Below are 26,142 nucleotides of genomic sequence, written 5' to 3' on the forward strand. Positions count from 1 at the left end.
CTACCAAGACTGTGGACCTTAAATTACCTTACAGAACCAGCCAGAGAGAAGAAAACTTGACTGTTGTATCCCAAGGCTAGGAGAGTGTAGAAAAAACCTAACACCCAAACCAGCCAAAAACCCTGCACACCAAATGAGCAATTTTATTAAGGAAATAACATCTGAACAAGGCTTGCGGCACACACACACATTCTGCAGCTGGAATCTCTTGAGCTGATGCATCTCTTTGTGATACATAAGTCAGAAAATAATTCAGCTCAGCCTTGGAGGGCTGGTGTTAGTGGCTCTGTGATCCTATCAAGCACAAAGGTTGGTAAAAAGCTAAGCACAGACATTACAAGATAGAGCTAATCGGCTGAGAATCATCTTTCCCCCCCCATCCAGTGCATTCTACAGACAAAAGATTATTTCAGAGAGTCACCAATGTTCAGCCTCAAGGGAAGGGTTCTGGATGACCAGAGAGAAGCTGTGAGCCACCAGAGCTCATGGGAGCTATCTATCCCCTTCCTCGAGCCCCCCAGCTGCCAGAGTGCATGTGTTAGAAGGAATGTCTCTGCATGCAGAGAGGAGACACTGCCCCACGGCAGAGAGAACTGCTGTCCATTGGTACAATAAGAAACACCTCTACCGCGAGTGCCCCACAAACAAAATAACACAGCAGCACCCAGACCACACCATGCTGTCTTTGTAAATTCTTACTGTAAACCCACATGACTTATCATGCTTTAGGCAATAACAGCGAAGCACTACATGGCACCGACACACTGTTTGGCACCTGCTGGAACACAGAGCTCATCTAAACAGAAACAAGAGAGATCTTCCCAATTTCATATAGCTGGCCAGCTCTAGGAAGTTATACCTTATTGCTTTGCTATCCCCATGAGCATCTCAAACACTAAGCATCCATCAGTGACAGAACAGCCCAACACCTTCCCCTTTCAGTTCAGGGTACAGTGGGTGGATAAAGAAATCTGGATGTCACAAGCAGGACAAGCACCCTGGTTCTACAGTCTGGCTAAGGCTCTTTCCCTCCTTTCTCTGGCATTTGAAGGAAGCTGTTCTCCACCAAAGAGAGGGCACACAAAAGATGCTCCACAAAGGAAAGTTCCTGCCATCTCACTGTACTTGCAGAATAGGATTCCTTCTGCTCACACACAAAGTCAATCATAGTCATACATCTGCTAAATCACAGCAAGATCCTTCCACAGCACCACAGGTTTTCTATGTCAAGTGGATTAATAATTTGCAGGCAAGACACTTTTCTGACCATGCAGAAAAATCATGACATAAAGGATATATCATTAACACATTTCCACTAAAAGATCACACAGAGAGATGTATCAGGAGAGATGACTAACCCTTCTGTTGAGAGCAGATCCATGAGAGGAAAGAAATTCTAAATTATGATTTTCTAAATACCATGATAATATTTAGTCACTAAGTGAAAAATCTTTCCAAGACATAAGAAGCAGCATAAGAGACATGCTCTCTTTTCAGGAAATAGAAGTGAGAACCTAATTTCCAGCTTCCAATAGTGTGGAGGGACCTTGCTGTAACAGATCCCAAGGCCACGCAGTTCAAGATGAAGAAAAAGCCTTCATCAGCCTTTTCACTCACTTTTTACCAATATCACCCAGGCTTCCCATCTCTCCATACCTTCTCAATAAAGGGGGATCCTCTTTTTGAGCCAGGAGATGGAGCCAAAGGGACACTCCCTACTGTGAAGAAAGGGTGTGATGCAGGGATAAAGAAATTGGGATAGCGAGCCTCAATTTATATTGTTGAGGGTGTTACTATCAGTCTATTGCTATCAGTCAGTATGAAACGGCAATTCACAGGTGCTGTACAATACAAGGGACAGCTGCATAACTCACAAAACAGCTCTTAAAAAGTTGAGCCACCACCCACCTGAGCTTGCAAACACCAGTCATCCCTCTTAATCACAATTAAATAATATCTCAGAATTCAAAAATTAGGACATAGACAAATTTCTAAGAAACATGCTGACCAGAGGTGTCAGGCACCAAAACTACTGTCAGGAGACAGATGAATTAACCTTTATCATCAGAACTGCTGCTGTTTCAGACACTAATGCATGATATTTCTGAACAAGCACAGGGTCCAGTTCAGATTGTGGGAGCACTCACAAACCCCAGTTCTGGGAGCCAAATGCACACACAGCGCACTGTTGTGCAACACAATACTTAAGAGGCTTCCCATCTGCACTCCATTTCAAAGCATATTTTATTTGTTAGCTTCATTTAGAAGGTCCCCCAGTTCCGCTGCAAGCGAGGACCCTGCCAAAACTCAGCTGAGCAGAAGCACTGGATTTGTATCACCACAAACTATGAAATAAGAATGAAGTACAGCTCTGACCTACATGTACCAAACACACTAAACACCAACAGACTTTTGTTTGCTCGGGGATTAGGAGATATTTAAGGAACATGATGGTTGTAGCACTTGAACGCCACCAAAAGCTCTCCTAACTGAAAGCCAGGAATCATGATAGATTTAGTAAGTAATAATTCAGCTCTATTTTTTGCATCCAGTTGAAAGACTATATTTTCCTTATTAAAAGCCTTCAGTACGCTGGCTTGCCAAGAGAAGCTCCTCTGCAAGGCTTTCAGCAGCGCTTTCATTTTAAAAATCTGGTGCTCGTGTGTCTTACAGGAAAGCAGTTTGTGCCTGGGGTTGTAAAGATTTCCTCCAAACGAACTGTTTAGTGGTTTTGAACCGAGTCCTGTCCCCACGGGAACGCGTACCCTCCTGCCAGATCCCAAATGAAGTTTCTGCCCAGCCCCGAGCCCGAGGCCCCCAGCACGGGGTGGGAAGAGTCCCGCAGCCCGCGGGTCACCGCGGCTCCCGCCGCCCGCTCGGACCCTCCGGACCGCGGCAGCCGCAGCCGGGTCCCCCCGGGCCGCCGCACACCCGCCCCGCTCCAGCCGCCGGCACAACTTGCGGCTCCGCGCTGCTGTCCGCCTCGCCTCCCGTCCTTCCGCCGGGCTCAGCCTCGCCGCTACCGCGGGCGACACGGCTGGTGCCCGCACCCGCCCCCCCAGCTCATCCGCTCCATCACCTGCCGGCGCCGAGCCGCGGGGCCGGTGCGCGCCGGCGGCGGCGGCGGTGCCCGTGCTGGTGCCTGTGCCCGTGCTGGTGCCCGTGCTGGTGCCTGCGCTGTGCTGGTGCTGGTGCCGGTGGCTGCTGCTGCTGCTGCTGCTGCTGCTGGCAGTGCTGCCGCTCCCGCCGGCGGGGAGGCACCTTCGTCGGCAGCGCCGCCGCCTCCCGGGCGCGGGGCGCGGCTGCAGGCGGCCACGCACGGCCCGAGCCGCCGCCCCGCCCCGCCCCGCCCGCCGCGCAGGTGGGAGCGGTGACCCCCGGGCGCGGCCACCCCCCTGCCCGGTGCCTGGGGACAGAGCCGGGCCCTCGCCCCAGGCGCTCACCCCTCCCGCAGCTCCAGCCGCGCCCGCCGGGGGGATGCGCCGAGCAGCCTTGCGCTGCCTTCGGGCACCTTCACAGGTCGCTTTCCAGCGGGACCTGCTCTAGACACGGTGCTTTTCACACTTGCTCCACCCAAACCAGGCTCCTGTTGAGAGGTGTCCTGGGTATCCAGCCCCCCCCCCCCCCCCGCCCCCCCCCCCCCACCCCGCGTTGAAAATATTTCTCACTCTCGGCATCCAAATTAAAATCCCCACTGCTGCTTCCACAAACCTGCCAGGAGCTGTTTCCTTCCCCAGAGCCTGGCCTGTTGTGCCAAAGCCAAGTGTCTTTATCACAGGCTGTCATTTAACATCTCACGGCCATTTTCCAGGTGTGTGGCAGCCGATTCCCGGCAGACCTAACAGCAGCCAATATTACATTTTCTACTTCTGCCATCTAAACTATACAGCTGTGGACAAGGCCATCTCCTGATACAGAAGTTTTGGCCATATACAGGTAGAAAACACACTGCTATAACTGGGGGAGGGGAAAAAAGGTATAACTATATTTGCCCAAGGAGTGAGCAGATCACAACTGTAATCAAGATGGACAGGGATTAAATTCTTCCGCTGAGTCCCATGCTGTACTCAAGCCATCTTTTAACAGCTTAGCTTTGCCCACAGCAGTTCTGGCTCCCTGAAGTACTACCCTGCAGAGAAATAACTGTCCCTCCTGTTTTTCAGGACTTTCAGCGTGATTTTCAGCCTTCTATGAGTTTAGAGGGAGACAGGAGCTCAGAAGGAGACAGAAGAGCCTCTAACCTGTGTTCCTTGGAGCAAAATGCATGGCCTGATGTCAGTGCCTCAGCTCCCCGGGAGCACAGGCAGTTAAATAGGTGCCAAAATGAAACACACCGATAGTTAACATACCCAGAGCTAACCCAAAGGGAAGCTTTCAATCCTTGGGTTGTGCAACTTTCTGGGGCTCAACACTGCTATCCAGGAAATGCCTCCCTTCCCACCATGATTCATGGCTGACATCTCCCGAGGAAAAAAAAAAATACCAAAAAACCCCTCATAAGCCCCTTCATTTAAAAAGCAGAGACCAGATTTTGAGCACAGTGAGAGGAGGCTGTGATGGCTGCATGCATCCTCTGAGCAGCAGAGGGGCTGGGAAATTCATCCAGGATATGGACAGCAAATTCCATAGCCTCTGTTCAAGTAGAGAGAAATGCTGACCAGCATTATTTTCCTAGGAAAATAAGTAGCTCCCAGATGACTCCTGCCCAAGGCCTCCCCATCACCTCCTCTTTACATATATTCCTCTGTGCAAAACAGAATCCAAAATTCAGGATATTAATGTGGGAGGAGAGGTTGTTCTGAGTCCCCACCCAAAAACTGTTTGTGTTTTGCCCATGACCTGGTTCTTATAATAATACAAAAGAGTTTTGGAGTAGGAATCAAACCCTCCTTTGTGCCTCCTTTGGTGTCACTACCTATTTATGCTATAGTCATAAACAGAAAAGAGACCACAGCATTTATTCTGCACAATCTCCTATCGTACTTGGAAGTCCAGAAGGATCCAGTAAACGTTTATCCTATGGGCCACAAAATATGACCCAAATCTCCTATTCAAACGCAAAGTAAAACGCAAAGTCCTCCCTGGTAAAACCTTGGCAGAAGCAGCCCAGGGAGTGAGAAGGTGGCTTCTCCTTTTGACGGGCCTGAGGAGGCACAGTGGAGAGGGAAATGGCATACAGGGGCACAAGGAGACAGATGAGCTGCTCAGGCTCAGGCAAGACTGAAGCGCCCTGGAAGAGAGCACCTGGAAGAGAAACTGCCTCTTGGGCATCAGGAAAGTCTAGAACTATTAGACATCTCCCAGCTTGGTGACAGCTGTGCAGGGCTTTTCTAGGTCTGTTTAGGAGCCAACATCCCACTGAAATTTGGGGGATTGGACCCTAAATCTTCTCAGCTTTTATTTTAAAGAATATTGATAGCATTTCCATATTTTATGCACATACACGCAGCTGTGCATTTCAAAGTAATCTGTTGTGCTATAAGCCAAAACAGGATTTGAGTCATACGGTTCTATAAAGATAAAGCATTGATTTATCTAAAGAAATCTGTCTAAAGAAAATTGGCTTCATACATATGCAAGAAGAACTACTTAGCACAGATCATTCTCTTCTGCCCCACAGAGTTGGGCATCATATTAATTTCTAGCTTGAATTTCAGGAGTACAAAAATGAAAAATTAAGAAAATTAAGGATGGTGGACTGACGAAACCATTTTCCAAGGCAGTCAAAAGAATGCTACAGAAAATGCCACTTCAGTGCTTAGCTAATAAAGGTGCAGTTGGATCCCACGCCACACCACAGGGGCAATACTGCATGGCATTTCTGAGACTGCCTTTATTTTTGGCTCTTTCCTTATGATTGTCTCTGTACAAATAAAATTCTTGATTCACATTCAAAAAACAACAAATAGCACAAATCACCACAGGGCCACATTAGTACAAACTAAATGTCACTAAAATCAGTTTCACTAATGTCTGAGTATGAGAAGTTAACACTTCGAGGAAAAAACTGAGGAAAGTTCTTAAGTATTAGCTCTGTTCCGAAGTACCTTAAATGGCACAATTTTTAAGCCTTGCCTTATCTCGAGCATGATCTGCAGAAGCTGGAAGCACTAGAAACATTTGTTCTTTACAGCAGTCATAGACATTTGCATTCTCTCAATATTGCTGTGTCCTGGGCACTAGATGTCTGCCATCCCTGATACACAACACACAAAGTAAAGTTAATTATACAGCAACTTCCCAGGATCCAAGACTTTTGTGGATCTAATGGGCATCAAAATGAATGTGCATATTTAAAAGAAATTCCTTTAAAAACACAATAAGCATCCACCAGGACCACATTTAAGCCAGGACAACAACATGATGTTCCATTTTTTTCCTAAAACAAAACAACAAACTTCAGGACTCAGCCAAAAACCACAAAAATGACACAAAAGAGGGTTAATACTGCATGGCCATCCAGCATGCCAGGGCAGAGTCAAGGACTGCAAAAGCCACGATCTGCTCCCAGCTGTGAGACTGTAAATACAAAAATCCCTTCCCTGATCTCTGTGTGGCTCTCCTCACAGTTCACTCGGCCAATCTGTGGCATTCAGGCCACTGAGTTTCCCCAGCCTCTGAAACCACCACCTCCAGAAAGCCCCATTTCTGCACCACATGATCTTACACTGTGAGAGGACTGCCGCAGAGAAAACCTTTTCCTCTCCATTTCTTCTGCACACAAGCAAAACAAAAGTAGTTTGGGTTGGTTTGTGTTTTTTAAAAAATGCAAGTTTAAAAGCTCCAACACACAACTACTATAAACAGCCCTGGAGAGCTGAATACCACAGCCCACAGCCAACATGCCCCTAGAGCCACCCAGAGCTCGGCTGGGAGTTACACCCTCGTCTTTTTGTGCTGGCGGCAAGTTCATGGGGTGTGCAGAACAATTTCAGTGGCCAAAAAAAATTCCAAGTAGCTCCAGGTTTGGCTGAAAACAACCCAGTCCTTAATCTTTAGTGGGGTTTTATGTGCAAATTGCAGGCAGACAGGCCTTTACAAGACCTAAACTAGAATTATTTGTAAACACTCACTTATTCCTGCCGCCATACAAATAGTAGGAAATTAGATGCTTTTTCACTGATTTTTGAGAGATATTCTGATGCCTCATCTCTGTGTGTCAGCAAGCTTTTCATCTGTGCTCCTTACTTACATGGGCTACAGTCAGAGATGTTTTCTACAACAGAACGCAGGGATTTTTAGGTAAAATCCTAAAAGGAAAGCAATCCATAGGAAACCGAGAATGGGAATCCATTGAGAGCTGTCAAGAAATTGACCCTCTCAATTTTATTTTTCTATTCATTTGTCCATAATTATTATTTTTATAGCACTCAAAATACAGTCAGTAGTTTTTAATGAAAACACAGACATAGGGTCTTTGCCCCAGAGGGCTGACACTGTGACTTCCTATGTTAAGGCTAATTGTTATTTAAAATGTTATTTAAGATCACTAGTCTCCAGTAGACTCCTTTTCTTTTTTTGCTTGCTAGTTTCCTTGCAGTGATGTAAGGTAAGATGACTGTTGATAACCACCTCCCACAAGCCCCTTTCTGGAATATGATCTTCAAAATATGCTCCATTAGCCAGAGGTTGAGCTCTGAGGGTAGAGAGCTGTTTGTGGAAATATTTATATTTAGTAAGCAATCATATTAGAGCTGATTTTATGCATTTGCAGTTTATTTATAAGCTGGTATTTTTAAAAATCAATTATATAAATTAAAAAATACTCACTTTTAGAGAATATTCCATGAAACTCCAAGCCTTGATGCAATGTATCTATACTATATAGCTCTGACCTCACTTTTTAATTATTTTCCTTATGTGCTTGTAGAATTTATTTAGAGGCTTCTATAAATTTAGATAAAGCCTTCTCGCTCAGCAGTTCTCTAATTCAGGTAAATTTGTAGTGCCAGAACAATACGATATCACAGAGTTCAAAACAGTGGTGATTTACATGGCATTAAGTATACTGTATTTAATTTCAAAACACAAAGCAGTAGCTCAGGTTGGAGAGCAGAAAACAGATATAATGAAATGTACTGGTATTGCTGAAGTAAAACAGAGAGCAATAAGCCAGAAATCATACGGCCTTTAAGCAATTTACCTTATCTGCTACATTTAACTCCAGCTACAGTTATTAGAATGAAAAAAATCATCAAGCTGTCACATTGCAATCCCTATTTACTGTATGCATTTTTCTCAGTAATGTCCTCTGTTTTAATTTAAATTTCTGTTCATTTAATACATTCACTTCTTTACAGTGTATGGCCCAGTTCTGAGAAACATGCATTTGCTCAAAACAATCTGTTATCACTAAGACCGTTTTTTTTTCCCAGGGTGGAAACACGCATCTAAGCTTGTTTTAGAAATTATAACTTTCAGGCCAAATTTAGAATTACATTACCCTCTAAAATCAAATAAAAAGTGAAAAGCCAGGCTTTACCGTGCCTTGAATTCAAAGACTCACAGCAAGACGTTCATCCACTACACATAGTCAGACATTTTCTTCCAGATAAACTTTCAAGCACCGAAGGAAAAAATACTTAACAAAGATATAGTATCTTACATTACATACTCACCCTTAGATACCCATTTAAATTCCATTCTTCCCCTCCCCAAGGTGATGCACTTTTCTCTGCTCCTAAACTTTCTCCCATATTGCGCAATTAAGACAAACTCCTTTTTTTTCAGCATTAAAGACTATGTTCTGATTTCTCCTTACCCTGTTACTTCACAAAGTATACTAAGGACATTTTTACCACCAAGAAATATTTTGACAACAAGAACTATTTTTAACTCTACTAAGCTCTGCTGTGTGTAAAATGTTGCACAGGGTGCTCAGGAGGCTAGGGGAATGCAGCTATCAGGGTGGTTTATTTCCTTTGCACAAGAACAGCAATCTGAATATTCTCTGTACACACAGAACATGATGTACATCTCCTTATATCCCAAAGGGTCAACAGAGAGGAGAAAAATGTACCTCAGACCCACTAACCCCAATCTGGAGGTAGCAAGGTGCTGCTGCAGACTGGAAGGGTTCTGCACACCTGTGACTGTTCAAGTCTCATACTGGGATTTCCAAAACTACCAGAGGAAATTGATTTGGGCAAGAGAGCAACTAGCCCATCAAGGTGTTACTGGCAATCTGATGTAAGAATGGTGCCACGATGGTGCCTCCAGGTGCTCACCTTGCTTTCCCCCTCACTTGCAGTGTTGGAAGTGATTTAGCCATGACACAAAATGGAACATGACCACACATCCCAGAAAAAGCATAAGGGAGATTAAGCATAAGATAAAGACAAGAGTGGGAAGGGCCATGGAGAGGAGGGCTGGTGCCAGTCTCCAGCCCCTGTCACTACCTTGACTGCAAGATAATGCTGGGCCAGGGGTAGCAAGGCCAGACCCTCTGCTAAAAAAGGCTGCCAGCAGTGCACCGACTCTCAAGCACATCTCAAGGTGAGTAACACAAGTTCTGCACTGTGTGTTTTCAGAGCAGACCAGGGAACAGAGTGTCTTACCCCCTTCCAAACACCCAGTAGGATGCTTAGGCTCTACTTGCACTGCCAGCACCCCAGCTAGCAGGACTTGTGTAGCAGGTAGGGCTACACAAGCTCCCAGTTCAGGAATTAACTTTCCCTAGTTCCCAATCCATTGCCCATATGTGCTTGCTCACTAGGATTTCCTGTGAGAGCAATACCTTTCCCTTCTCTTTAACTACAAAAGTAATGTAGGTTACAACAGAGGCTGTCCCCTCCAGCACCCTGTGCTCCACCCTGGAGTTATTTTATATTACCCTCCCCAGTGTCCTAGACCAGGGCTGCAGAGATTGTGGCTTTCATTTTATTCTAGAATAGCCTCCATTAATGTAATATGCTGTGATCCTTATGATATTCCAAGTGGAAGCCCAGATTTTGTCTGCTTTTTAAACATTGCAAACCATCCTGCATTTCATCTGTGCATACTTTCCAGCACATATCAGAATATGCCATCCACTCACCACTTATTAATGTTTCAAAGAGTCTTCCTTAAAACACACATAAAATTTAGGGGGGTCTTGTTCCAGGAGTCTTCTGACCATTCTGTGCAGAGAGAGTGGCTTTATTTCACAGACTGGATTTAATATACAGAAACATACTGCATCTGTTTCCAAATATTTTCTTTCTAAAACCGTTACGAAAACTGGTGCCAAAATGTGCTCATTCCTCTTTAAGGAGGAAACCTAATTTGGGTTTCTTGATCCAGATCATCTTAACACCCAGGCTCAATTTTGCTTGCAAAAGCAATCTACAGGCTCCAACTAATACAAATTTAATCTGCAAGGCTTCCTGCTTGGGCTGAATGGGTCCAGCATTTCTTTGTTACAAGATCCACATCACATATCAGTAGCATCTGGTACTGATTGCAGATCTCAGACACTGTGCCTATGGGCTCCATGGGCAGGATCCTTCTTACATTTCTGATCCCTTTTGGATTTTTCCTAAGATATCTCTTAATCTTTTTGGATTGAAGATTTATGACTTATCCTTAGCTTTTTTTTTGACATGTGATATTTTCTTTTGAAACAATCTGTGGTAGCTGACCATATTTCAGAATGCATCCTGCAGGTTTAATTCTCCTTTTACATGGTCATAAACCAAGAGTCACCTCTTAAGTTAATCAATCTGCCTTGCCATATTGCTTACACATATGAAAATCAGGAACTGCTCCTCTATCTCCTACACTTGGGATTCACCTCCTTCCCCCTGAATGAATATGTAACCATTTTACAAGGGATGAAAAATAGTTTGCCTTTTGATTGCACTAAGAAAGAAGGGGTATTCCAAACAACAAATGCTCTTCTTTGGCTTCAGGTTTTCATTTGGTAAGGTTCCAAGCCCTCCTCCTAAGTCAGAAGCAGATTTTGCCATCAGTTGAAAGAGAAGAAAAATAAAAATCAAGCTTTAGTAATGACACAGGAACATTTTGATCAATTGGCACAATCTAAAGGTTAAAAGTTCCAAATGCAGGCAACCTGGGGAAAAATAAGAGCAATGCTAAGTTTAAAACTTATATATTCAATCAAGCTACTTCTCCAGGACACAATTTCCAGGCTACTTTGATAAATGCTGCTGAAAGAGTGTGCAGCAAAACGTGACAAAAAAGGAAACTCACATTCAGCCCAACCTCACGTTCACTTTTTTGTCCCATTCCATGCACCAAGTTAGCCCTCAGAGAAAGAGCCTGGGGAACTCCAGAAACAGTATTCCATGGACTACATGGAAACTTCCTCCCTGTGTCTGCACCTGAAACTCCCACATCACTCCTCCCCATACCTCATGGGCTCCTTGACTGGCAAACTGAGGACCACAAAGCAAGGGGGACATGTGAAGTGACCATGAGAGAGAGGGTAAAGTTTGGGAGCTGGGGTAGCAGAATGGCCCCTGCATTACCGGGCTGCTCCTAGTATGTGTCTGCCATGAATGAATTAATATGGTTATATTTAATCCTGTTCTTCTCTTTCTCACACACTTACCTTTTGGTACCGGCTCCTCCTCAGCTTCCCAATTAGCCTGTTCATACTTGCAAGGAAGTTCTCACAAAATAAGACTTGTGTTAAACAGGAAACTATTAAAACACATTTTTCCCAATAAAGCCATAGAGTGGCCCCTTTTTCCTTAATAAAACCCCATCCAAAGTCTTCAGCCTTGTGAAACTTTTTCACTGTTTCAGCTCTAAAAAATAACACAGTAAGGTATAGTATGCAAAGTTTTATAAACTGGAGCAAGCACTCCAACCAGATAACTGGCAGCTCCAGCAGGATTGGCTTCAGACCTTCTCAGTTCACCACAAATCTCAAATACTGTATATGGAAATCAGACTTCAGCTATGTGTTGGCTAGATCACCATGACAAAAACAAGGCTATGGGGATTTTTTGGTTTTGTTTTTGGAATTTTTTTTTCCCCACATAGCAAGCAGTAGGGACAGGACAGGACAGGGTTTTGGCTTCAAGGCCTCAGAAAAACAGAATTGAGTTTTTCCATTCTGTCATTACTCAAGGAAACTCTACATGTAAATAAATCTCTCTCTTGTACACAGACGCTTCTTGGAGATAGTTGGGAAGACTGGATAACAGCTAAATTCATAACCAGGCAGGTATCTCCTAAGCTAGAGTTTATTGGCATTGCTCAAATGTACTTCTGCAGAAACAGGTATTTCAAAGAATTTTAGCCCTTGTGAAGGTACTCTGACTTTATAACCCTGCACCAGACAAGCAAGTACCTGGAAAGAAACTCTCTGCCATAAAACCCAGCATTTGATAAAGTGCTTTTCCCCCCAAGAGCTCAAGCACCTGCAGAAAGTGAGCTGCTGTCATCACCTCCCTGTCACCGAGGCCATGACTTGTTCACAGTGTGGGGAAAAGGCTTGACCAGGACCCAACACTTCTTAAGTCCACACATGCTACCCATTAGGCTGTAAGACCCTGACAGGAGGTAGATACATAGCTCTAAGTCATATACAGTTTATGAAACCATAACTTACAAGTCAATGATGTAAAATAGAAGCATGTGGAAGAGAAATGGAAGGTGAAGATGGAACCAGCATGGGCCTACTGTAGACAGCAGCATGAGCTCCAAGCAAATAGCAAATGCCAGTAAAATGTAAAGAAGTCAAAACTTTACATGGAATTTAAACTAGTTCTTTACACTGGGTTCGTGCTGGATTCTTACACCAGCTTATGACTCCATATATAGCATGGTATATGACATTTTTTAATCTAGAGGAGATCTCCACTTGGTTTCGCAAAGTCACGCATGATTCCCCTGATGTAGGACATGGACAGTGAATCCCAGGTGTGCTGCTCTGCATGTTGAAGATTACTATTACTTTTCATATTCTTTAATGCTATTATTGATACTATCATTAAATAAGAGAATGTCCCTGAGGCCGGGAAAACCTCAGGGAGTGTGGGAACTAACACCTGGACTCAGGATTGGTTTCCTTGGTTATTAGAGCTGGCTGAATGGTTTTAACAGATAATGATATCTAATTTAATTACATATCAGACAAAACACTTCTGATTATTATTCATCCAGCCAGGATTAATGAATTTCTAAGTGCTCCTTCCATCCTAAATTTTTTCCACCTTCTTGTCATTTACCTCATTTGTTTTGAACCTCATCTGAAATCTACCTGTTTGAAGAGAGATGTTCACTTCTCTAACTTGCATGATTCTTTTCTTAGCGAGGATGCTCCCTAAATTCATTTCCACAGCTTACAATTTGCTTCTCAGGTCATCAGAGAAAACATTTAAGCCACAAAATCATTCTTACAAAGCACTGATATCCTGCCTTTCTCATCCGCTGTATAATATAGAGTCCTTTCAAAGGCACAGCCATGTAGTAAACCCTTGTTGATATAGAATTCCATACACCAGCCATTAACTTCTAATCCATTTGGCATCTGTACACCTTTTTTAACTATTATTTCTTTCTTCACAGCATAACTGGTGAACGATTGAAATCCGATTTATTTTAACCACATAGTTCATCATGATAAAACTGGATTACTAAATAATTTTCTGCTCTGCTGTATACACCACTTACTTTCCAAATGCAGGCCACAACAGAATACCAGATCGGGGATTAGACTATTTAGCGTATAGCTGGGACAGATATGCAGTGGCAGGAGGAAATTTGGAAGGCAAATTGGAGTGGGAAGGCATTCCAGCAAAGCCCATGGTGTTATGGAATTGTCAGAGAGGTTGAGCACAGCAGCAAGAGAGCTGCACTGCAGAGCACTCACCAGCAAGGAAGGCAGAGGGGGCGAGGAGAAGACAAAGCTGTGAGCCTTGGTGGTGTGACAGCAGCCATGCAGGTGTGACATTCCCTGGGCTACCCATGAACGGGGATCCCAGCCCAGAGTGAACAACCTCCCCACACACCTACAGCCCCAAACATAGCTCCTTTCAGCCAGGCAAGGAATAATCCCCCTGTGATTAAGCATTAAGCTGCCAGCTAATTTAGAGAGAGTGAGATCTAAACACAAGCCCTAAATGAAGGTGGTGATGAATATAAGGTTCAAACACAAAGCTTCTCATGCAGCAGGAGAAATGAAACTAAGAATATTTACTTTCCTCTAAGGTCTCTAAAAATTTTTCCCAGGAACTTAACGTTTGCAAGCTGCTTACCATACTTCTGTTAAGGCAAAGTTTAGGAAAATTCCTGCCTGGCCAGCAGCAATAATTTCAAAGCAATTTTCACCTATTTAAGCTTTTAAAACCTACGAAAGACCTCAGATTTTTCTTAGAATTGCTATTACTCAGAAGTAGACGGCAAATCTTACTTTGGTACCTAATGCCTGCAGGCTTTGAAACTAATGCAAATACTGCTTTTTTATTCACAGGCCATTGTTTTCAAAATAAAGCACTTTGGGGAATAAGTGTTTTACTTCAATTAATTGTGTTTCCTGTTTGGGGAAAAACAAACTAACAGGTTTATTCATTTAGAGAACCTGACAACTGCAGATTGCCTTCTTCTACTTTGGAAAAAATATTTTATCAAGAATGTTAACACACAAATTCAGTAAATGTATGGGATTTGCAAGACAATCCAGTAAAGCCATTATGGTGAATCTCCAAAGGACTAGTGGCCATCAGGAGAGGAAAGGAGACAAAACTGTAAAAGGATTTCCCAAAGGCCATTTTCATGTTGCAATTTCAAGAGCAAATTTTCCTTTTCCTAATGTCAGTGTGGGAGAAGGAAGGAAGATAATGATACAAGTGACAGAAAATAAATTTATGCCCATGGAAATATCTTTCAAATCCTATGCCTGAGCATTAAGGAAAACAGCCTTTATCTACAGTTACCATTTTTATACTACAGTGACTAAAAATGTCCCTTAAATTAAATTACTAAGGTCCAGAGTCACCACCTTTGAGTCATACTAATTTTAGCAGCTGTTTATGTGGACAAACAATTTGGAAATTGTGCTGTTACCAGCATCCATCAAACAAGCAATATAGTTAGTAACCCAGGAATATACACATAAATTTTTATGGGAATAAATAACACAATAACTTTCTGTTTCCTAGGTCTTATGAACCTAATCTTAGATTTGGTATTTAGATTTATCCTCTGCTTTGAAGTTCCAGCTACAGACATAAACTACAACAACTGATAACTTCATTCTTAGACAACTGGATTATAATCTTTTTTACAATTGTCACATAAGGGACAGTTCCTAGAAGTCCTTGAAGCTGCACAGGTATAGAAGAGAGTCAAATCTTCATCAGCAGTTCCTTCTTCACATTCCAGAATAGCCAAATCTACCCAAAACACACAACATATTTATTGCTTCTTAAAGAGATTAGCTACTGCACTCTACAAGCCCGAGAATCAGATTACATTACGTATATACACATCTTAAAAGCATGTAAAGAAACAATTTTCACTGCTGTCTTGCAAATTCCTGGATAAGACAGGCTAAAATTCCCGGTTGACAGAACCAAGAAATTGCTTAAAATATTTATATGACATTGCCCTCTAGAGGAAACCAAGAAAAATCTGTTTTAGTAGAACTCTTCCAGAGATGAAAACACGAAATGTCATTTTCAGCAGAACAATTAATGTTTGTTAGAAACCATTTTCACTGAGAACATCACACACTGGTTTGGCTCCATTTGTCATCCACAAGTTTTCAAGACAGAATTCCCCAACCTCTAGCCTAGGGCTCTGTATTCAGAGAGATGGTACCACAGAGCTTACTGGCTACCACATGTCTGATTTTTTCTCTTTGCTACCAGAATAAAAATAGCTCAGTCTATGAAAAATTGACAAGCACTTAGTAATTCTTTATTTATGATGGCAAAAAGAGACACTGGTCAAAGTGTAGAAGGATGGACAGGAAGACTTCCCTGACTTTTGTTTCATCGAATTATTACCCTGCTAGCCTGAACCTATTCCAGTGGTCAAATAATGGCATAGGAAACATAGGTCAAAGTTATTACTACATTAATCAAATATTTATTTTGCAAGTTGTTTGTTTGTTTGTTTGTTTGGGTTTTTTTTTTAAGATCATCTGGTCATCTATAGTACCAGCTATGGAGAAGGGTTAAAACCAGACCTTGATACCTTTTTAAATAATAGAAATGAGTCTTAGGCATCAGCTGTAACAGTAACCTCTTTCAGTCATGTTTCAACAATACTGTTTTATTTTGAAAAAGCCTGAATCCATTTTCCATCTACCTCTAGTTTCTCACATTCTTGTTAGAGAGGCTTCAGTTGGATGGGATTCCTGAGTCTTGGATGCTCAAGGGTGAATTTTGCTGCTAATAGTCACCATTTGCCTTACTCTTGTCTGTTTTGGAAGGTACAAGTATTCTTGAACTGCCCCAAATCTTGTCACAGTGCCTGCCAACTTATCTTTTTCCTGTTACTGGTCTGTTAAACGTGTTTTCCTTCGGAGGCTCACATGATCTTGCTGATCATACATTTTACCCAGAGAAAGAAGCAAGAACAGTGAGCAGTACTGCAGAGTCTGCAGCTGATACATATCCCCTTTGCCTCTTAGCCCACATCTGATAAAAAGGGGACAGAAAAATAAGTTTCAAGGAGCATGTGATACTGCTTGGAGCTGGAGGCAAGTGTCCCATGAGCTAAAAAAAGCAATGAGCTTTCCATGTTTAAAAAAATCCTATCCCAAAAGCCATCCACTGCAACAGCTGTCTCTGTGATTATATACCTGTCTCTTTGCTGATCTCACCTCTGTTTATTGTACTTATGCTCTCACTTATGTCCATAGATGGCAGGTTCATGTTGACAAACCATCTCTCTGAGGCTGATGTTGAGCCTCTGACCGTAGAACTGTCTCTGAAAAATGTTCACCATTTTTCAATCCTCCCTGCTCCTGTCCTTTCCAGTCCAGGCCAGATTTCCAGTGACAGGGGATAAGTGGGTTTTAAGCTGCCATCGCTGTTAATGCTTTTAGCTCTGGAGGATCACAGTTCAGTTCTAGTCCATCTTTCAGGACAGCAAGAGTCACACCCAGAGGTTGCCACGAGGGTATGATCACATCCTGCATTGTGCAGGAGCAGCTGCAAAACACATCTAAGAATGAGAATGCTGCTCACTTAGACCATGCTGTAAGAAAAACTATTTGAATGAGGACTGGAGAAGCTGTGCCTTTGCAGGGCTCATGGCACATCAGTCAGTACAGGTGGAAAAGGACAACCTCCCAGGATTCTCACTGCCACTCAGTAGCCTGGCTCCAGCCATCTCCTACTTTTGCAGCAGCTCAGAGCTTCCGTCTCAAGAAAATCAATCTTTAGCCCACAGCCTGCTTTGTGAAAAATTCTGGACTCCCAGAATAAGAAGTGAAAGTCACATTTACAGTTTAGCAGATGCTGTGAATGACTGCACATGGCAAACTGGTGTGTTTGGGCACAAGCATTATAGAAAGAATAGGAATAATGGGCACAGAATGTTCCTTGCCTGTGTCTTTGAACATCTGTATTTTTAATTATTGATGGCTAAAGCACTGTTCTGTGCTAGCAAACGCACTGCTGGAGAGGCTGTGAAAGTAACTGATGCTGTGGCTGAAGGCCTCACCTGTTACTTGGCTGAGCAGTGGAAAAAAGCAACTCTTATTTTGCACATTCCAGCAGTTTGCCAATTAGCTACGTTCTGCTGCGCCCTGACTGTACTTCCAGATGACCTGAGAGCATGAGATGCTTGCTGTGTGTCAGGCTGAAAATCCCACTCAGGATGTAAAAGGGATCCTGCTGGCACTTTGGTATCAACGTAAATGACAAGGCACAAGGCTGACTCACCAAAACAGGCTGTTCCCACAGAGGATGAGCAGGGAGGGAAGAGCAGGAAGGGCAAAGCTCCCTCTCAAATACTGGGCTTGTTCTCTTGTAATTACAGCGTGGTCAGAGCAGCAAATTAAATGGAGAGGCACAGCCATACATTGGGCAGCAAAGTACAGATTTCTAATCAGAACTTTCACACCTCATTAAAACAAAAACAAAGCACAGAAAAAGCCGTCTCTATAACCTCTGAAGTTTTTACACCTCCTAAGGCAACTACTGTCCAAGTCTTTTCAAGCCTGATGCAATGCTTCTGAAAAGCAAGCATGCAGAGGAAGGGCTGGGAGCAATTTTGGCAGATGACCTGAGGATGTTGTCTAGTTACACATGTATGCTCCTGGGGAATCACGATTTCTAGAGAGAGGCCAGCTCTGTTGTTCAGTGCTGACACTATGTAGGAGGCAGTGATGGGCATATCGATCCCTAAATTTTTGGACAAACATGCAAATACATAGAGGAAGTGAGCTATTTAAATCAGTGGAAGTCTTTCCATCATTTTAAATGGGGTTTAGATAAAACTTGTCTGAGCAAGAAGATAAGTAAGATGAAAATTTGAGGCAGATGAGGGGTTCAGAAAGTCTGTTAAGGAGGCAGTTGTGGTAATGGGATTGTTGCTAATGGCCACTCTTACAAGGGAATGAGTTGTGCCTCCACAGATATCCCTGGCCTGGGGAAATTGAGAGGGATGGCAGGAACTGGAGGGTGAGGAGGGGAAACCGAGTGAACACACACTCAGATTAATAAAGCAAAGAGGACAAACCAGCTAAATGATCTCTGCTGAGTCTGGGGATTAGTGACCTTCTATTTAAGACTTTGGCTCTTAAGAGAGGATTTGGAATAAAGCTCATTTCTTCAGAGCAATTTATTTCTCAACACGTGTGGCTAAGTCTGCTCATACCTTCCAGGAAACATAAAAGAAAGGAAGAAAAACATCTCTTTCTTAGTTTCTTAGTCCTGCTATATTTAAAGGGAGGGGAGAGGGAGGAATTTATATCCACTATCAAATAGGGGATTTATATCCACTATCAGTGTAAAATACGCAGCCATACTTCAGAGGGACTGCATGCTCCAGACTTCAGGAGCACAGTGAGACTTAGGCTGTGCCTTGCAAATGTTTGACACCCATAGGTTTTCTCTCATTTTGTGCAGGTTCAGCACACACTTACTGTATCCCAGCTCACAGCAGCTCAACAGGATGAGAAAGAACTCAGCCAAAATCCCTTTGTGCTGCTTATTTTCCATCCTCAGGACTCATGCACCAGGCAGCTTGGAAGGCACATCAGCACAGGCTTCTCGTCCTTGCCCATGATAACAAGGCCCAGGTTTCAACCTCTGTGCCCTGATCCATCACTTAACAGTATGAAGATTGGTAACACGATATAAAAAAGGAAACTAATTCAATTCCATAACAGGCTGGGGGTATCTTTTAGGTCAGTTATGAAAACTCTATTCCCTGAGAGTGCATTTGGAGGCTGCAGTCTCCAGGACCACTGTATTTATTTTTCGCTGTGTAGTCAGTGCTGTTAATATTTTAACAAGGAATTCACACAGAAATGTTTGCCCCTTGGCCAAGGGCAAAGGGATGGGATAAATTTCCATTATTTTTCCTATTAAAACAAAAATATTTTCTTGTGGACATAACCAAGAGAAGGCCCTACTAACACCAGGAAAAGCAGCTGCTTATACGGAGCAGCACTTTGTGTTGGCAGCACTTTTGCTTTAGGAAGGAGGTGAGGAAACACAGTAAAGCAGAGCAATCAATCCATGCAACCTGACGTGCCTGGGAGATGGGGGTGCTATTAGACAAAGCTTTCTGTGATCACCAGTGATGGTTTTCTTGGGGTGATTTTTCTGTTACAAAAAGGATGTATAAAGGAGTTTGCACTGCTAGGAAGATAAATCCCCAAAAACTCCAGTGAAACACAATCCCATCATAGGCAGAGAGACCTGAACTACCCCCTTCCACCATGACACAGGCATTCACACACCCCAACAGCCAACCCAGCTAAGGAATGGATTTGTTACCCAAAACATGTCTTGAGGGCTGCAGCTGTTGTGCTGAGGGGTTCCCACAGTATCCCATCCCCACACATCAGTAGGGGCACATGGATGCATTTTGAACACACTGACGAGTAACAGAGTGCAACAAAATCTTGCAGATGCTCCAGAGACAACTGCAGCTGCCAGGACAGGGACAAAGTAGTCATGGCAAGGACAGCCAGCCTCCTGAGGCAGTGACAGTGCCTCAACACGGCATGGCAGGAAGCAGTGCCCCATGGAAAATGCAAAACTGCAGCACTTGAATATCAAAGAGTGACCACATTTGGAGGGGAAGGATGTTTCTCCCAGCAAGAAAATATTTCTATTGCAGGAGCAAAGCAGTTCCTTTTTTAAAAATAATCCCATTCAAACTTCTGAGGAAAGGGGATCTCAATAAAAAAGTGCCTTGAAAAGCATTTGTCTTCAGACAAAACAATTTTCAAATCACATTCAGATTTTTGAGCAGCTCTTCTCAGACACAGCAAATACGTCACTGCTCCAGCCCCACAGCACATGCACTGCTCTGCAGGTACAGGTCTGCTCCTTGTCTGCAGTGCTCACAGCACAGGAACAAAGAAGACTGCCTTCATGAAGACCCCTGTTCAGGGCAGAATCTGTCTCTAATTATTTTATCTGAAGAACTGCATTATTTGTTTCCAGCACCAGCAAGAACCCTTATTTTGACAAAGAACATCAAGATTTCACCCAGCAGAACCCAGGACTGTTAATGACTGCCACAGCAGGCAGCACAAAATGCTATGCACATTTTGAGACCTGTCATTTTTTTGGACATTTTGAATTGTCCTCTGTAAGCAGCTGCTAGCACTTACAGAGAGGCAGGACTGTGCTTAGAATGTCCATATATCACACACCTACTAATGGTACTGACGTGTGAGGAGGAGCAGGACTTTATCTTCATAGTTCCAGGTATCCTGGAGGTATGAACATAAGATGTGCAGCAGCAGCAAGCATTCAGGAAAGACCCTGGCTCTACTGAAAACCCTCAGCTGTTGCAGTGTGATGCCATTTCCTGTTTCACCTATCCCAACCCCTCAGGTGTGCCAACCTTTCCTTTCCCCTTTTGCTCTCCTGCTAAGAGCTTGTCCATCAATCTTAACATTCCAGCAAGGGTGTCGTGTGGTTGGCAGAAGTTCAAAAGATGCCCCCCAGGTCCGGGTTCATTGGCCTGTCCCAGCGTCTGTATCCCTTGACCCTTCCCCTCCTCACACCTGGTTGGTCCTCACCTGTCCCTCCCCCTCCCCCTGTCCCCGGGGGCTTAAAAGGACACGAGACCATGCGGCCCAGAGTTCTATTGCGAGCTGTTACCACATTCAGAGGTCTACCACCCTGAAATAAAACTCTGGATTAAGACTCTACGATAGAATCCTCTCCTTCCTCTTTACCGTCGCCTGAACCTTTTCCACCAGAGGTAAAGTGAGTTCCTACTTTGCCTGGATTTGTTCTGAGTGCCCAGCTGCAGCATCCAGCCGGCCAAAGGTATCTCTGAGGTGAAGCGCCACAGCTGCTGCCTTTGGTCCAGCAGCAAAGGTCAGGCGAGGCCAGGCACGACACACCGGAAATATTGGGATTAATATTCCATACTCAGCTTCAGGTAAAGTTAAAGATTTGCCTTCAGTAGTGGCACTTGATGCTCCCTCCCCATTGCAGACCTGATTCCTGAAGGTCTCTCTCAGCATCTCCGAAAATAAAATGAATTCCCTGAAATTTGGCATGCCATATCTTTTCTGAGGAGGAGTCCCAGCAACTCCCCCCTGGACACTGACTGAAGAGGAGAGACTAAGAAAGCACTGTGCAAAGGTATGGCTGTCAAAATACTTCTCTATTTGTTTTTTTGGAAGTAATTCCTCTTTGTGGGTTAAAAAGAAGCCAGCCACTTCTCTGACTGTATTCCCACATATGGCAATGTTTGGTAATTTTTGGCAATGAGAAAGATGATATCTTGAAGGAGTGGTTGGGTTTCTCAGTGACAAAATTATAAGAATAACTCATATTTCTATCACACTGTCAACACTGGTAATGTATCTTACTCTGCTTTTTACAAGCATGCATTTGAAAATCTACTTAACACTGATTTTAAAGATTAAATGTATATGGTAGCTGTGTCCAAGCACTGCAGCTATGCTTGATGAAATTCATAATCAAATATTTCAAACTCCATGAATTATATTCATGGAAAAATATTTTTTTTTGCAGTGCTCCAAGGACTTGCTCAATGAAGCTCCATTCAGTTATGTTCAAGAAATGAAGGATTCATCTGTCATCTGTAGAAATACTAACAGCCTCCCTTCAGTAAGTGAGTAATAGCCCAAAATGAGTAGAGCAGATCCAAAATACATAGGAAGTTGTTGTCTGGGGGAACATAACCACATATTTTGGAGATACAGTTGTATAGACAGAAGATAAAATAAAAATAGGCAGAGTTTTGACTAACCTTTGTTCAGTATTCCAATACAGCTCATTTCCCTGCAATTGTGTTTGATAGACACACAATTTGCTAACTCTAAAGAGAGCAATAATTTTCCCTCAATCACTAACATCACCAAAAATGACACCACCTACATTATTCCTCTCTAATGTAATAATACACCATTAAGCAAAGAGCTTTGATGATTTTATTACTGCATAATGTTTCTCTAAATGAAAAGAAAGAAAAAAAAATAAAAGAAACAAGTTCAGCAATAATCAACCCATCTCTGCTGTTTACATGGAAATCAGGTGGAATTTAAATAAATAACTTTTCTTTAAAGAAGTCATATTCAGTTTCCTAGCAAGGAGAGACAGATGAGTGGTACCCCCAGCTGGCTCCTCCCGAAGTGTTGTGCTGCTCTTACTGTGTCTGACCCCATCACCACTCTGAGATGGGAGGACCTGTAGGCACACCAGGCAGGTGCCGAAACAGCCCTGTCTGTCCAGGGCTGCCCATTCTGTTCCAGCTTCAATCATCTGCCTCTGCATCCTCTAGAGACTGACCATATCCATAGAAGAGCCAGCAGAAGGGACTGTGTGCCCTCACCTCTTCTCTCTTGTTTTCTGGTGTATTAGTTTAGCCCCTTGCAAAGGGGAGGGTTTGGATGGCAGGCTGGAGCTAGAGCTGAGGTTACATGAAGCCCAGGGTATGTGAGAACACTTCTGCAAACCCTGCTGCAGAGGTGGGAAATGGCAGAGCTGTGAGACCCCCAGGCCAAATCCTCCACTGTTAAGGGAATAAATGAGAAGATTCCCCATAGCATCAGTGTAAAAAACTCCTGGGGGGAGATGGGGGCTGCCCTGGGATGCTTGGCAGGTGTGGAATAAACACACAAGCAGTGATTTTGCTTGCCCAGTCCAACCTGGCGCTGCAGGAGCTCAGGCAGTATTTTACTTTCACTGACCACGTGCAGCCTCCACTGAGTAAATCACACCACAAATCAGAGCACCCACAGCCCCTTGTATCGACCTGGAAGTGCTTCTCACACAGCCAAGGAATAATTAGACAGTCAGAAACTGAGTCAGAACTACTATTTAGTGCGCTGTCCTGCCCCAACAACACCGTGAAAAAACAAGGGGAAAAGGGCTCTGCTACTTCCACCATAGCAGCAATATGGAATTCCCTAGGAAAGCTTCTTCTTGGAAGCAGTCTTTCCAGAAGGCAAGCTGATGTTGTCTTTCAGCCTATTGTAAAGCTAGACAGAATTATGTCCCTTCTGAGCACCCCAGTGGGGAAAACTACTGAAAGACTATCAAAGCATCCTCAAGTACTCCAGACACACAGCATGGGAACATGGGGCTGGAGCTGCCAGCCAGCTCCCTGATAGGAGAAAGCCAGCGCTCCATACTGGGAGCATCCTCAAGGTCCCAAACTGTCATACATCAACATCACCCTTGTCAAATAGCAGTCAACAGCAAGTTAGGCAAGGATGCTTCGGATGCTGAAAATAAAACAGGAAATGTCCTAAATTTTGGCCTAAATTGGATGTTGAATATTCTAAAACAGGATTTTAAGAACAACACTAGCTCCACACTACCAAAACTCTGCCTTTGTAATGGCCAAAAAAAGTAAGGAAAATGGAGCACTTGGTTCCCATTAGCTGCAGTCACAGATTGCTGGTTTAATAACAGAGCTTTCCAAAAGGAACAAGCCCTAAATTAAGCCTTCAGAGGCAGGCCAAAAAGGACAGATATTCAAATATTTTCAACTTCATTGGCTATTATCTCTCATTTTGCATAAGATAACATTATTGCTGCCCACTGCAAGCAATTCCCTTGCATTTAGAAACAGTGACATCTGACAAAGGGGAAACAGCAAACTAACTGCCTTTTGCCATAAACCCTCTCAAATTTGGAGGTGCCACTGATCGATAATGCCACAGTACCAATATGTACACACATTTTGAATCACAAGCTAGGAATTACAGAGGGTTGTTGTCACACCTGTGAAACCATAGAAGGTTGAGCTGCCCAGCACCCACAGACTGAGGAGTCACTGTTTTTATTCTGCCACGTGTCAGAATTGGGAGTGATGGTCAGCCCAAACTCCTGCCACATTCAAGTGAAGTGATCCTGCCTGCTGGGTTTCCAAAAGTGTCCACCCCCAAAATAAATTCCCTTTTGGCAAAAGGGGGAGGATTTCATGCCCTCAGGTACATTGTAACCTCAGGTATGAATGAACATTAACATCCTCATCTACAGCAGAGAAAGGGTTTTGCCTTTGCAAAAGGTAATGTGAGAAAGTCTACCAGCCCACAAAGAGCAAAACTGGGACAATAACTGATTTTACAGCATGGAATAGCTGAATTAAAAAAAAAAAAAAAAAAAAAAAAACAAAAAAAAACCACCAAACCATCACAAGAATAATCTGTATCATTGCAAGAATCCTAATTTTTTATTTGAACTCTTAAAGATTTCAAGTTTTCTGGGTCAGGAGACATCAGAAGAGAGCAAATGTATTAGAATCAAAAGGAATTTATTAAAATGAAGTTGTCCCAAACTGGAAAACACAAAAATGTCTTGCTTTGAGAAAGTCTCAGACAACATTTAGCTGTCAAAAACGCTTCCCTCAACTGAAATAATTCAACAAAAATATGAGCACCTGTAAAAATATCTTCCAGTGCTGCTGCCTCTGTGTTCATTTTTGCTTAAGAAAACAGTTTTATACAAACCCAGGAAGGCTCCTGCTTTAGTGCAGCCCCTCTGGTGATTATGACTTATAATTTTTTGACCCAGTGACCCCTAAACATTTTCCAGCAGAAGTGTGAGTAGCACATGTGGGCTAATTATCAATTTGATTTTGTTATTTATTTTTTAAAAAATCTTAAGAACGAACCCAGGGCTCTCTCAGGGCCTGGAAAGGAAAGGTCAAAACCTCTTCTGGACTTCCATCAGTATCAACTGTGCCTTGCACCACGTGGCAGCTGCTGCTGCTGGTGGCTCTGCCACCCTTACCTTGCTCCGGTGACATCCACACCGACCATCAGCTGCCCGTTCAGAGAAAGGATCTCGTCTTTCAGGCGCACTCTCCCGCACTTCCCGGCCGGGCTGTTCTTCTTCAAGTCTGTCACCCAGATGCACCCGACATCGAGGACAGGCCCCTTATGTGCCTTCCTCTTCTTCCCTCCCCGACGCTTCTCTCCATAGTCCCCCAGAGCAGGGATATTACCAAAGCTCAAGCCCAGCACTTCATTTTTCCGCATCTCTTGGGCCAGGTACATGGTGCAGATCTCCGTATCCAAAGTCCCACAGCTCCCTGGCTGCAGGTTGCTCTCATCCACGGAGAAGTTGAGCTGGATGTACTCGCTCAGCTTCTGGACGGCCGAGCGGCAGAGCTGCTGCTCGGCTCCCTCGGCCCCCTCCCGCCGGCTGTTCTGCAGCCACTGGCACAGGAGGGGGAGGAAGACCCCCGCGTTGTCCTGTGTGATGGGCATCGCTGTCCCTCCCTGGGCATCCCCTCACGGCCTCAGCCCCGGCCCCACTCGGCTCCCTTGTCGTCCGCCGCGGCGCCCCGCAGCCCCTGGGGACATGCCGGAGTGGGGCTGCAGGTCCAAAGCAAGCCCCATCTAGTCTCACGGAGATTTCTGGGGGGTTCCAGCTGACCAAAAACACAGTCAAGGAAGGATGTTTGGTGTCCAGGCACTGCACCGGCCCTGTGAACAGGCTGGTGGGTCAAGTTTGTGAGTGTCTGTGGCTGTCCAGGCCTGCCTGCCGCCGGTGTCCCCGCTCC

General features: G+C 43.9%; 1 protein-coding gene across 1 annotated transcript in view; it reads right to left on the minus strand.

Annotated features, from left to right (window-relative positions):
- The window catches only part of PDZD2 (PDZ domain containing 2), a 137,589-nt gene extending 111,742 nt beyond the window's left edge, over positions 1 to 25,847 (minus strand). Inside the window, exon 1 of the mRNA XM_066569531.1 lies at positions 25,368 to 25,847. Coding sequence (XP_066425628.1) covers positions 25,368 to 25,846 — 479 coding nt within the window. The 5' untranslated portion in view covers position 25,847. The remainder of the gene's footprint in view (positions 1 to 25,367) is intronic.
- Positions 25,848 to 26,142: the final 295 nt, after the last annotated feature.

This window comes from Molothrus aeneus, chromosome Z (assembly GCF_037042795.1).
Source record: "Molothrus aeneus isolate 106 chromosome Z, BPBGC_Maene_1.0, whole genome shotgun sequence".
Lineage (NCBI taxonomy): Eukaryota > Metazoa > Chordata > Aves > Passeriformes > Icteridae > Molothrus > Molothrus aeneus.